Source organism: Tympanuchus pallidicinctus, unplaced genomic scaffold (genome assembly GCF_026119805.1).
Source record: "Tympanuchus pallidicinctus isolate F22 unplaced genomic scaffold, pur_lepc_1.0 scaffold2, whole genome shotgun sequence".
Lineage (NCBI taxonomy): Eukaryota > Metazoa > Chordata > Aves > Galliformes > Phasianidae > Tympanuchus > Tympanuchus pallidicinctus.
The window spans coordinates 40,245,295-40,258,464 of NW_026294721.1; the positions used below are offsets into that span (position 1 = coordinate 40,245,295).

At 41.6% G+C, this 13,170-nt stretch overlaps 1 protein-coding gene across 3 annotated transcripts; it reads right to left on the reverse strand.

The window, feature by feature from the left end:
• Window positions 1-386: 386 nt before the first annotated feature.
• NUP54 (nucleoporin 54) lies at window positions 387-13,126 on the reverse strand. Of its 3 annotated transcripts, XM_052683351.1 has the most exons (13): window positions 12,227-12,422; window positions 11,679-11,840; window positions 9,395-9,478; window positions 9,116-9,265; window positions 8,207-8,436; window positions 5,176-5,363; window positions 4,406-4,602; window positions 3,275-3,329; window positions 2,854-2,947; window positions 2,249-2,356; window positions 1,786-1,905; window positions 1,478-1,588; window positions 387-1,156 (listed from the first exon to the last, which is right to left on the reverse strand). In XM_052683351.1, exons 1-13 carry the CDS (start codon window positions 12,405-12,407, stop codon window positions 1,028-1,030), a joined length of 1,809 nt encoding a protein of 602 aa, XP_052539311.1. In that variant the 5' UTR covers window positions 12,408-12,422; the 3' UTR covers window positions 387-1,027. The 3 variants fall into 3 exon arrangements, with proteins under 3 accessions (XP_052539311.1, XP_052539313.1, XP_052539312.1); XM_052683353.1 differs by lacking the exons at window positions 11,679-11,840; window positions 12,227-12,422 and adding an exon at window positions 13,025-13,126; XM_052683352.1 differs by lacking the exon at window positions 11,679-11,840.
• Between the last annotated feature and the right edge of the window lie 44 nt (window positions 13,127-13,170).

The window sequence follows — 13,170 nt, forward strand, 5'->3', positions numbered from 1 at the left end:
GGGTGCTGTGGCCTTGGTAATCATCTTCTTGGGCTAATGAACAAAATTCTATTTCTAAGGTGAATTCTAAATGTGCTGTACAACCTTCTCCTTTAGGGAATTAGGTATTTTTGTTTCAGTTATTTTCTGTGGCTTGAGGCAACTCGAGGACAGAAAAAGTGGCTCTCCAGTGCCTCTAGTACCACTCTGCAGTACTTGGTACCAGGTAGGATCTAAGGGTATTGGATTTTAGTTTGGGGACTGAAGCTGTTAAGGAGTGCTGTGGCATCAAACTGAATAGCTTGTTACGTGCAGTGCCTAGAGGAAGTGAAATGCATTAACTTGGATTTGCTGGGAGCTTCACAGCTTTACTGACATAGCTGAAAAGGAGCCAACGTCATGCACACTTATTACAAAGTCAGACTGAATTTATTATTTTCCAGAAATTCAAAATAAAAAAAAAAGCAGAAGACAATATCTAGACACTGTTTTTAGCTGAGGGGCAGAAAAGCACTGTAAAATTCACATATGTAAACAGTCCAAAGGAAGGGCATACCCTGGAAATGCCCCAAAGAACTACCAGCATTACAAAGACCAACATAGTTCAGACATTTCTGTAAAGATTTAGATTAGCTCTTTACATAACATTACTCAGCTGTTTTGACAAAAACATGGAAGCAGCTAAGCTTCCACAAACCAAGTCACAAGTGGAACAATTCCCTCAGCACTGCATTTCTAAGACAACTCTGCTGTAATTAAAGAAAAAAAAAATGTACAATAGTACATATTGTTTTATAGTAAAACAGTATCTGAACAGATTCAGTTTTCTTTCTTTCTTTAAAGCGTATACAGCTTTACAAAATATAAACCTTCCAAAGGTCAAATTCAAAAGCTTAGAAGAGGCTTTGCAAATTCTAAAAAAAATAACAGCCAATACACCATTGCTCCTGAAAGATGCACATTTTATTTTACCTCACCAGTTTTGGCCTTGGAAGGTGAATGATAAACTCAAATAACATTCCACGTGAGCCCAGCAGAATCCTGCTCGTCAACTGAAGAAACCTCCTCTCATGGGAATGCTCTCATTCAACTCATGTTCTATCAGTTTGATGTCCTCCAAGTCATCTTTTATAATGCTAATTAGGTGACTCAGGCCTTCTTGCTGCTGCTTCAGATGCTGCAGGTAGTTTAAAAACCAGTGTGAGTGTTGTTTAACTTCACAGATTTTAAGTCAGATTTCTCAAAGTAGTCATATCTAGAAGCCTTAGCACATCAAAAAACATAGCAAATTACTTTGTAAAGAAGAAAAAACAACACTTTCAGCACTAACAGCTTAATTCTAGCTTTATACGACCTTGAAGCATTGCAGTTGAAAACAGGAAAAAGGAGTTTATCATCAAACAGCCACAAAATTCTAAATACATCTCCCAAATTATTGCCTCGCTGGCATAAATTAGGAAATGGAAAGTATCTCAGCAGTCAACCAGGTAATACATACTTGCTTTATTTCTCTTAAGAGGTCTGAATCTATGTAATAACGCTCTTCAGCCCTCACTGCTCCAAAGTGGTTTTGCATCCTGATTTGGGACATGAGCTCATTCAGTCTGCCCTATGAAAAGAGAAGAGAGAGACTTAAACTAAATGCTACTTATTTATATAGAATCATAGAATCCTTAGAGTTGGAAGGAATCTTTAAAGGCCCGTTACATCTGTCAGAGCACATGCATGGCTTGGAAAACTTTACACGTAGAGGAAAAGAACAGGGTCATCGGTCAAGTTCTGGGCAAAAATCTTTCAACTACTCACTCTGAACTGTGTTGGCGCGTTAAGTTCACACTGAATTATATCTAACTGTACACGAAGCTGTTCTTCATCTGCCTGAATGGCATAGCCACTTTTCCTTTGGATCTCTTGTTTTATTAACACCTGCAAAAGAAGCCTTTGAGGTTTGTTAGAGAATACTTTGCTCATCTCTTTCCCTACCAGCCCACCCCTTTCTCTTTCTGTTCTTCCACCGGTAACTCGCTCATGAGATTTATTTTGTCATTCCTTCTGCTGCTTTAAGACTTCACAGTAGTCCCACAGCTTCTGAATAAGCTTTCCCTGACAGCTCTGCACGTTAATTCCATTTACAGGAAGACAGAATTTCATTTTCAATATCAGCCGTGCACATGACTGCACAGGTCATCTGGGACCCCATCCCCTGTTGGTTTGCTTTCTGACACCTAACTGGTTGTCAGAATGAGTCACTTAACAATGCCCGTGTTACCTGTAACGTTCTGTGAGAAAGAGCCATCAGTTTCCTTTTGTACTGTGCAATTTTTGCCATAGTTGTAGTCTGGTTTTTCTGCAACTCACTGATATCTTCTGATATTATCTGCAGAGGATACAAATTACTTTGAAGTTGTACAAGTTTGTGATAACAGAGCACAGTAGTCCTAATTTGAAACCAGCTTGAAAATAGTACTCAGTTCAGCAACTGAAGGTCCTTGCAAAAGATGCTTTCAATAAGTTTTTTGCTGTTTGTTTTCATCTGCAAGTGGGATTTCCAGAAGGCATGAAAAATATGGCTATCCAAATTAAAAGTCTGAGTCAATGCAACTTAATTCAGCCATTTTGAAAAATCCAGGTTTGATTTAGCCTATAACAACACAGTAAACTTGAGCCTGAAAAACCAAAACCCAAAACGTACTTTTGGCCAAAGTATATAATTAAGTAATATATTATGGAACAGTGAGGTGAAAAAAAAGAAGTCACTACAATCCAATGCATGTTGTTCTACCTTCAGTTTTTTTAGCATACAGAAGAAATGCTCATTTTATAACAAATCCTTCAGCAGTAGCAAGTAATCATGATAAAACTAAGACAACTTACATCTAAGCGAGTTTGATGCTGTTTGGTCATCTGATCTTGGACCTTCAATCTTCTCAACAATTCCTTGAAACCCACCATGGGCACAGGAATAAGCCTATAAGTAAGTATTTAATACAAACGTGTTGTAAGAAATAATTAATGATTACAAGTGATCTTGGCTGTTGATAAATCAAGATTTAAAAAAAAAAAAAAAAAAAAGCAAAAGAAAGTTCTTCATCCTGACTCCTCTTTAAGCACCTGAATGAGTAAAGGAACTAGGGCAGCCATTTCTAGTTAACTTCATTTCTTCAAATTATATCAGCACTGGACAGAGTTGTCCTATAAAGGGTTTCTTACCAGTTACTGGAAGACTACTACACTATATTCTGCTTTTCTCCCCTCTTTCTAGGTACTTTTATAATAGTCAGACTATCAGACTTACTTGTCAGGATCAGGATTATCAACTTTGGCTTGCTCCCAAATAATAGGATCAACACCTAAAAAAAATAAATAAAATTATCTGACTAGATAATGTAAATAATGTATCTTACAGCTGTTACACATGTAAATTATTAGGAAATACACAAACCCCAAGAAGTATGCTTAATGACAGTTGTACAAACTAAGGTTAATCAAACAAGGGTAGCTCTTAAAATCTTGGTCTTGGGCTGGGTGCCAAAAGACACGTTCCTGCTGGCCTTAATGGGCAGGGAAGCAACGATCAACAATTGATCCAAGCAGACAGTCATACTTAAACAAGAAAAATTCCTTATTATTTCTGTAAACAAAGACTAACAAACTGTGCCCAACCACCATCCTTATGACACATCTCCAATGGTGAAGACCATCTTGCAACACAGTGCCCCCTTCCTTAGCGCTGCAGCAATGAAACTCTGCTGCTCATCCCCACCTGCAGCTTGGCTGTTCTGCCCAAGTACTTGCAATCCAGGTGTAACAACTGCTGTGTTTCAACACTGGTCCTAGCAAACACACTACACAGAAACTGTTACGTACCATGCACTGCTTTCCCTACCCACCACAGGGAGTTCACTGCAAGTGCCATACATAGCATTTCATTGATATGGAGCATATACTAAGATTATCTTGAGCAGCAAGCTAAAATGCTCATTTACTATCTGTAGCCATGTGACATACAGATATGGGCTAAGAGACACCACTTTCACCACTCAAAAAAAAAAAGCCAACAGCCGAGGAAGCAAAAAAAAGGCCATGATTATTCTGACATACAGCTTTTTAAAACAAACAGCACAAAACAACTTCCATCAGATAAGTCAAAGTAAGTGACAATGGCGGCCAAAATCACATATAGTCCATGGCTGTGTGGCATACCACTGAAAAATTCAGCTTTTGCACAAGTGTTTTAGCAGACTAGGTTGTACTTCAGCAGCTAAGCTAGCTTGTAATTAGAACAGGTCAGCACACCAGAATGCCTTCAAAACACCTGCAGCTTTAAATGGTGTTTTCCAGTGGGCTGACACCCGCATTTTTCCCAGAGAACCAATAAGCACCTGGCAGAGGCCTGACCGTGCCTGAGGAGCCCCTGACCACATACCAGCAGGGGGGTTTTGAAGGAGCTGTTTGACTTGGGCTGGGGAGAGCTCTGTTCTGGCCATGGAGAAGCTGACCCCCAGCTGCTGCAGGGATGATTTTATGTTGGCTTGTTCAAAGTGGGCGTAGAGGGTGGTTGCTGGAACTCTCCTTGAAGTGCCATTGGGTGAACGCTCAACAACATAAATGATCACTTCTGTCCTGAGCAAGACAAACACATAGTGTGAGACAAAGAAACAGTGTAGAGAGGCTAACTCAATGGAGAACAAACCTGAACTGAAGTTTGCTTTTCCATGTTGATGGTTAACTTTAGCTAACTGAGATATCAAGTGGAAATAAATCTACGGTTTAACACAGAGCAGCAGAAAATAGCCTACAGGCACTGCAAATAGTCTACAAAATATGGTACCTCCAGTTTTAACAGCCATACTACACAGTGACACTAGTACTGCATTAAGAATAATGCAGCAGTAATGAAACAGTAGCAAAGTAACAAGCAGAAATATCAGCATCATCTGAAAAGCTTACTTCCTGAACTGAGCTGAGGGTTCTCAGCTGTGTACTCCAGAAAAAAACAAGCCGCACACATAAGAAAGATAAATGGGCTTAATGCCTGAAGTAAAACAAGATGCAGCGAGACCAAGTTAAAGAGATCTAAAAATTACTAAGAGTGGAAGACAGAACCACTATCACTTGGCACTCAGATTAGGTGCCATCCCTTTTTATAACGTGCAACCCTGAAGAAAAAAATCAAATTGTGTCAAGTTCACATACTGGTCATCTGGCATCGTTTTAACACCTTCTACGTTGACAGTAAGGGTCTGGTTTCCTCCAAGAATTTTGTGTAGTGATTCCACGAGCTGCTGCTGCTGGCTTCGAATATCTACTTCTTTTCTGTTGAAGACCAAGACCACAAGGCCATCTTCATCTTTGTTGTTGGGCATTAGACTGTAACCCACAGCCTGCAAATGAACAGACAAACAAACAAAAATACATTACTCAGCAAAACACATCATGTGGCATGAAGGGGAGGGACTAAATCAAGATAAACCCCTCAATTGGTTCCAAATACAAGTCACAACATAAATTTACATATGCAAAGGCATAACATCAATCTCCCTATGTCGGTATCCTCATGAGGCCACTGGTAGAGTATCTTTCAAAAAAGAAAAAACAAAAACCAGAATTTTCAAGAAAAAAGTTTCTAAGCATCCATTCCTCATTTTCAGTAAACCAGAACTATGCACTGGGAGATGGCAGCTTCAAGAAAATTCACTAGAGAATTCTAAAAAAGCTTTACATTTCCAGATGTCTAAATAAAAAATAGTTACTGACATGCCTAATTAAAAGCCAGCCACAAATCTTCATGGATTTCTTAACATTTCTAATCTTGTTGACCCAGTTTGCCTGGCAGTATAAGTCAAAACAAAAAGATGAAATATTCCTGTTAACTAATACACGCACCAAGTAAGGTTTTTGGGCAAGAATTTAGGATAGACAGTTTTCCTTACTTTGTAAATTGTCATTTGTTAATTTGCACACTTGCTTGTAAAATTTAACTATCTTTATCCTGTGATAAAGCTGTAGTAAGGTTAGATGTTTTAATCCAACATCACAGTCTAATAGCAGAATCCTTTCTGCTATCTGTGTTAAGTACTGGTGCAGTCTCCCCAATAAAAAAAAAAAACAAAAACACTGTCGGCTCCAAAATTAACTCCTCACACTTGTATGGAAGACCTAAGCTGATAACTCATTATAAAGGATAACTCATTATAAAGGGATAGGCGTGTTTCATTTCATCCTGCCTCAGAATCGCTGCACCAACCTATTGTCAGTGACATGTTGCGACAAAGGCTGCTTTTTAAGGCCTCATCAGTGCATGTGGATGACTTGTGTCTTTCCCCACGTGCAAGTCAAGCTGAAGAGAGAAACAAGCGGGGGATGTGTGCCAAAGCCTGGTCTCTGTTTGCAGAGGGTTGTTTCCCACAAGGGTGAGCCTTGCAGAACTTGGCTGGGCTGTTGTGGCAGGGAGCACAATAGCCACAGCTAAGGAACAATTCAGAACAATAGGGACAAAAACTCATGTTTTTAAAGAAGGGACCTCCACTTACTGGAGCTACATTTGTCCCTGATGTAAGCCCTTTATTTCTTCTGCTACCTCAAAAGAGAAACATACTATCACCTACTTTAAAAAACAAACAAACAAAAAAAGCATCTGTTTCATTTCCTTAGTTCTGAACAAAGCCAGCCTGTGGGAAAAGACTCAACAACACAAGAAAGACTAAAGCCCATTATACACCAAGGTAGAGTACTAAGCAGTACCACATTTTACTATGCAAACTAGTACTAAGACCACATATATGCCACTCCTCCAACAGGTCTGTCTAAAAAAAAATAAATAAATAAAGATCCCTTTTCAGAATTTCTCTACAAAATTAAATATTTTCAGGCTGGCACGGTTGTTTTGTTCTGCTTTTTTTTCTTTGTCATGGTTGTTCACATGACAAGCTTTACACCATACCTTAAAAGCACACTTTTCTTGGTTAGAAATAGTTCTTATTTGTTCCAAAACAGGAATTATGCACAAATGAACTCCTCAGCACCCATGGAGCCCTTCCAGCAACATTTCATTCCTGTCAGATGCCCAGTGTGTACAGAGGTGATAAGCCAAAGGAGCTTTGCTCCAAGGCCTATACTAACAACTTAACTACTTTTTTGTAGGCATCTGCCACAGCCAGCAGACAACTGATTTCCCAGCATTTCACATAAGGCATGGGAGTTCACGATGGCAGTGCCAATTCTCACATCACAAGAGTAAATGCAGTATGTGGCATTCCATGCCTAACCTGAAATGAGAACTTCCTTATTTTAGAAAACAGAACTCCAGGATTACCAGTTTGGTATCACATAATTTATACTTTGCTGTTCTTTGAAAACTCATGAAGCTTTAAAGCCGCTTTAGGTGATGACTTCCAAGAAAGTAGGCTTTCATGTGCTCCATCATCGAAATGCTCAAGATAACAGCTAAAAAGAAACCATTGCATGAGAAACCAAATGGTTGTTAGGCATACACTGAGCTGACACAAATATTTTATTAAAATGTCACAATATGAAGACCAAAACTGACCATTAACCTACACTAGGTTAGAACGTTTGCCCTTCAATGGATCGCCTTGGGAAAAGAGTAACACCATGCCTGGCCTGACCCAAATCCACAAGTCCAAAGCTTAGCAAGAAAGCTTAGCAAGAAAGTCAGCAGGCACAAGATTTGTGGAGGATCAAGATATGCAGGCTAGTATGCTTAAGGCTGATATACAAAGCTGATACATTTAAGACAGTGTGCACTGACCAGGCTCTTAGTTGTTTTAATAAAGGAGACAAAAACCCCAAATACCCTGGAGTTCCTGTTCCAGATACTGAAAGATGTGAAGATCATTTTTAATAGTTTCTGTAATACTGCAACCTAAACAAATGCATGTTAAAATTAATTCCTGGAGATCTGATCCACACACACTAAGTGCTGTCATAGAAGAGGTAAGTTTCATAATCACTGAATGTTTCATGAGCCACATATGCACTTCCTATCTAGAATCTCAGCAATATCTGGACTTTTAGCATCTGTACACCTGCAGACCTCTTTATATTAATACATGCATCAGCAGTGCAAAAATTATCCGGAAAAATGCTTTCATATTACTCTTCGCAGAAATAAAATTAATTTGATATTTGTGAGCTATTCAGACAAGGAATCAGCCAGCAGAGTCATCACTTCAGAACCGTTTGTGAGCAGGTGAAAATCTCATACCTTAAATCTGCAAAATGGGTTTTCCTGTGTGAACTCCACTGGAGCGATGTTATTGCTGAAGTACCCCTTGCCCGTTCCCCAGAAGGCCTGCAGCTGGTTCCATTTTGCCAAGATGGCATCTCTCTCATCTCCCAAGAGTGTCGGAGCTGAGAGAGCACTGGCAGTATTGATGAGCTGGTTTGACTGGGCAGGTGTCTGAGCAGGCTGGCTGAACAAACCGCCTCCTAATGCTGCATGGGACGGAGAAACAAATGAACTCCTTTACCAACAAAGACGGGCGTGCTTGCTAATACATGCTGTCTGTGCATCATCGACAATACTTCTTTTCACATTTTCAGAATCAAAATAAACACACAATAAGCATAAATCAGTGGCAGTGCTTTATGCAAGCACCTTTTTACACCCAATCTTCATCAGTAAAAGAAGTTCCTGTCGGCTGAGTTAAGAGACTTACTCTTTCGTATTTAAAAAGACAAATACATTCACACGCATACATGATCTGGTACCCTGAATATCTTATTGCAAAAGGTAGCTTTGCTGTTATAAATTCAGCAGGCTCAGAGCTTGCAGTCATTCATAATCCATCTTGTTTAAATTGAACAGTTTCCCTCCTCCTTCTAACAAGGCCATGGCTGCTTGACATCATTTCTGAATCCACTCTCTCCCACCACTAACTCTAAGTGGCAAATACTGTCACCAAAAACTTGTCTAAGCTCATTCAAGAAAAGGGCAAGGGCTGAAAACGTAGGTATTTCAAAAGACAGATCTCTGAGAAGCCTCCATTCAGCCTAAGTTCAAGTGTAACAGGCTCCCTTTATGGAACACTTCAGTCTTACCACTCAAGCTCCAGTTGCCCTCTAAGTCTTTCTTTGGCAGCCAAAGCATAAATGAATAGAAGGCTGTACTTACAGGTCTGCTGCTGCTGCTGCTGCTGCTGCTGGGTACCGAAGCCTCCAAAGCCTAACCCAGTTCCCAACCCAGTACCCAAGCCAGTACCAGTTCCTGTCCCAAAACTAGTACCAAATCCAAAGCCTTTGTTCTGGGAAGCACCAAACAGTCCTGGGAAAATAAGCAAAGAATTATTGAGAACAGGATAAAAATCCACATGAGCTGCAAAACATTAATTATTACGAAGGGCTAATGCTACACTTCATTCTAAAGTGAATACTTTCAGATTTGTGCTCTTACCGCTGGTGCCTGTGTTGGTGGGAGCAGAAAAACTAAATGCTGGCGCTGCAGTGGTAGTGGTTGTCCCAAATCCTCCAAATGCACCTAATGAACAAAGTTTGCAGGTAAGGCAGGCTGTGTGCTGTGAGTGGCAGCTGTGCACAAGATGACAACTGCATATTTCAATGGGTGTTATGAGATGCAGACAGATGCTTTATGTGTTATTTTACAAGCATGTGGTTTTTTGGACACTGACCATGGGGACCAAGTTCATTATCCAAGGGAATGGGAAATAACACAAACCAGAAAGCCAATACATCCACGGTATGTCAAGAATGCAAACAGAAAAGCAGCAGTAACAAATGCCCTGTGACTTGTGGCAGACGCAACTTGCAATAATTTTTCTCAGAGTGGTTGGAATTCCTAAAAATTCATATTGTGGCTAAACATTTAATAAGCAATCATGTTTCATGAGCTTTTTTGACATTTATAAAATCCTAGGAGCAAAAAGAAAAGCAGCTGAAATCTGAGACCAGGGTGCACACAATCACTGCACCCACACAAAAATGCTGCCACAGCAATGATTTCTTTCTCACACAAGTAAAATTATGAAATGTCTTTTTTCCCCAAGGCTGCTTTTCCCATCATCTGGAAGTTTCCCGATCAACCCTCACTTTGAGGTTCAACTGTCATCCAGAGAAGAACACACTAAACTTGTTGGCTTCCCACAGGTTTTCAAGAAAACCAGCTGCTGGCTAGCAGGAGGAAACCCAAGCACAGGCCCAAGCCCCACCATGCCTCCCAAAATCTTTGCATTTGTCCTTCTGATCACGCCATCTCTTTGCACTCTCTTTGCTGCAGTGGTGCTAACACACCATCTGACCCAATGTGCAGCATGTGAACATCTGAACAGCCCCACGTTTCAAATCCTCTGTGTTTCTGACAGATTTTACATATGTTCAAATGGAGATAGACAGTTCAGTACATACAGTGCATCAAAACAAAGCAACGCTGCCAGTGCTTATTCACATGTCCATAGCAAAAAAAAAAAATCAGTTTAGACCTACTGCACTTACCGTCTTGTATATACATACAAAATAATGAGCTCAAATCAAAGCTGACACGCAGCCACATTTTCTTTTAATTTAGCAAACAACACAACTAATTACAAGAGCTGCTCCCTGAAACTTTCAGGTTTCAATCCTATCAGCAAGTGAGCAACCCTAGCAGGAATACCATCAGATGACACAATTTTTAGATAGATTCCTATTCACAGCAATTCAGCATCCTTTCTTAGAGAAGGACCTAGAAGTGCAAACTACTAAACTAAATAATGTATCCAAATTCTCTTGGATTAGCTTCAATTCAGCTCAAGAAATAGTCCAGTAGCACTCATACCAAATTAAAAACCAAACCAGATCCCCTGAACTCACAAAACAGGTAGGAGTATCCTAACACAGGGAGTGACGATGCTGTGGAATGAATAAAACTCCTATACGAGCAGCGGCAACGAGAACCAAGGGATAATTCTATATGGGAAAAAGCATGAAAAATCCATGCAGTTGAATGCGTTGGTTTTTTTTTTTTTTACAGAATGGAAAAGACATAACTTGAAATTTATCAGCTGGTCACTCGGAATTGATAAGCCTACATGGGGACACAAAGGGTTTTCTCAACAAGCAGTCAGTGCGCACCATGCTGGACAAAACCCTCCCAGAGAATCACTTTGCAGGGACGTGCACCACGTCAAGAGGCAGAACAGTTTTAGGAATGGACATAACAGTGAGGGCCGTTCATTTTTATGCTGATCGTATAAAATTTGTTTCTCCACAGAAACAACTGAAGTGCAGCACATTCACGGTAACCAACAGAAGGCCGATGAGGAGACATGGAGAGAATGAAAACCATGACTGCAGCAGTCCAAGAATCTTACGTGAGGAAACAAGGCGTTAGGGATCAGCCCTGCAATAGTTCTGATGGCCCAGACTTAAAGGCAGAACCAATGTTTCAGTTCTGCTGTGTGAGCGAAACTCAATTTTGGACTGGGTAAGGTTAGCAGGGTACCACGATTCATCTCCAGTTCAGTGTCTAATCAGGCATGCAGCCATTATTCCTTAACAATTTAGTAGGAAAAAAATCCCTTACAATTATATGGCTCTACAACTTATTTCACTTCCAGAGCTTTTAAACCTCCAGTCTTCACAGGATATGAAGAAAGTTCAGCACAGATTCTGAGTCACAAACGCAATTCTTGGACCTCTGCTATTAACATTTATTACAGAACAAGTATTTGTGCAATATCTACCTGCACTTGCCAGACTGTTACCAAAATTGAATGGTGGAGTTGAGGTAGTAGAAACACCGAAATTCCCAATATTAAAATTCACTGCGGGATTAGCAGCTAATCCGAAACCCCCAAAATTAAACCCACCGGCGGTGGAGTTTGTGGTTTCAAGCCCACCAAATCCTGACAAGCATGAAGCAGAAAGAGAGCAAGGCAGCGTTAGTTCTGGGAGAAAGGCAGGTTCAGAAGTAACAGCTGACATACTGTTTTGGCACCAGAGACGAGGCAGGCTGGTTAATAACGAGAGTAAGGTATTAACTGGCACCAAGCGCGAATTACTAAGCACCTAAAAGCAAGGTTTAAGCCCGTTCTCCCCAAGTTACTAGTGGGATGGCGTTCCGAGCCGCAGGGCACGGGAAGCCCAGGGACGCCCAGCAGCACGCCGACGGGACCCGCTCCAGCCGCACTCACAGCCGCGGCTCCGGCGGCCCTTCACGGCTTCTCCTCCACCGCCTCTCCCTCAGCGGCCGCCGCGCCCCTCCGTTCCCACCCGGAGGCCCCGCACTCACCGCTGGGGTTGGAGGCCCCGGCGCCCGCCGCCGCCCCGAAGTTGAAGGCCATGAGGGGGCCGCAGCGGCGGGAGGCGTGCCCGCAGCCCTTACCGCCGCGAACAAACCGGCGGCTCTTCCGGTCCCAGCCCCACAGCCCTTCCGGCTGTTGCGGGACGCCGGGCCCCGTCCGCGCCGTCATGCGCCGCCAGGCGGCCCGGAGGTACTACTGCGGGCCGGGGGGCGGAGGGAGGCTGCCGTCGCGGCCCCTCTTGCTGGAGGCGTTTCGCTAGCTGAAGCGCTAACGTTGGCTTAGAACTTTCTCGAAGCTCGGAGATGACTTCGCTGGCAGCGAGCACGCTTCCTAATGCGGATCGTACTAACGGCAAGCATTGTCAGCCGTCCCAGTTGGAACCAAACTTGAACAAGGCACCAGCGAGGCAAAAAAAAGCCAACAGAGCAAACCAATGGAGAAAACCAAACAAAATAAATCCCACAATACTTCTAAATACTTTAAAACTTCTATTTAGAAGAAAATGATAAATTTTAAAACGTGTTTCATTATCTAGATCTAATTGAAATGCACCTCAATTAGAATACTCCATCAGGAGAAAAAAAATCCCACTTTTGTGACTTTTTAAAAGCAAGCTTCCACTTGGCAAGTAAAAAACACGTAGAGCTTTTCCAGGCCCCACACGTAGCTCAGTCTGGAGGTTTTTAACTCCAACAACAGATGTCACTGACAAACCGACACGCACAGAAAGCACAGTGCTGGTAGCTGTGATACCACCCGTGAGAAAAAGCACACCACTGACGTACCTTCCACCATCACAGTGCATGTTTGGTTTGTTTTCTCTTTTAAGTTGAAGGGAAAAGAACCCCCCAAACTTCAAGGACACCCCCTAAAGGCAATGGGATCAGAGCAGAGTTAGAACAGTCACAAGATCAGAATGGAAAAGCACTTC

Excerpts from the sequence above, each read along its gene's own strand:
- NUP54 (XM_052683351.1), bottom strand. The coding sequence starts at position 12,407 with ATGACGGCGCGGACGGGGCCCGGCGTCCCGCAACAGCCGGAAGGGCTG. Across the intron at positions 4,603-5,175 it reads AAAACGATGCCAGATGACCA|GACAGAAGTGATCATTTATG; the intron begins GTATGTGAACTT and ends TGTCTTGCTCAG. Across the intron at positions 1,157-1,477 it reads TCTTAAGAGAAATAAAGCAA|CATCTGAAGCAGCAGCAAGA; the intron begins GTATGTATTACC and ends AACTACCTGCAG.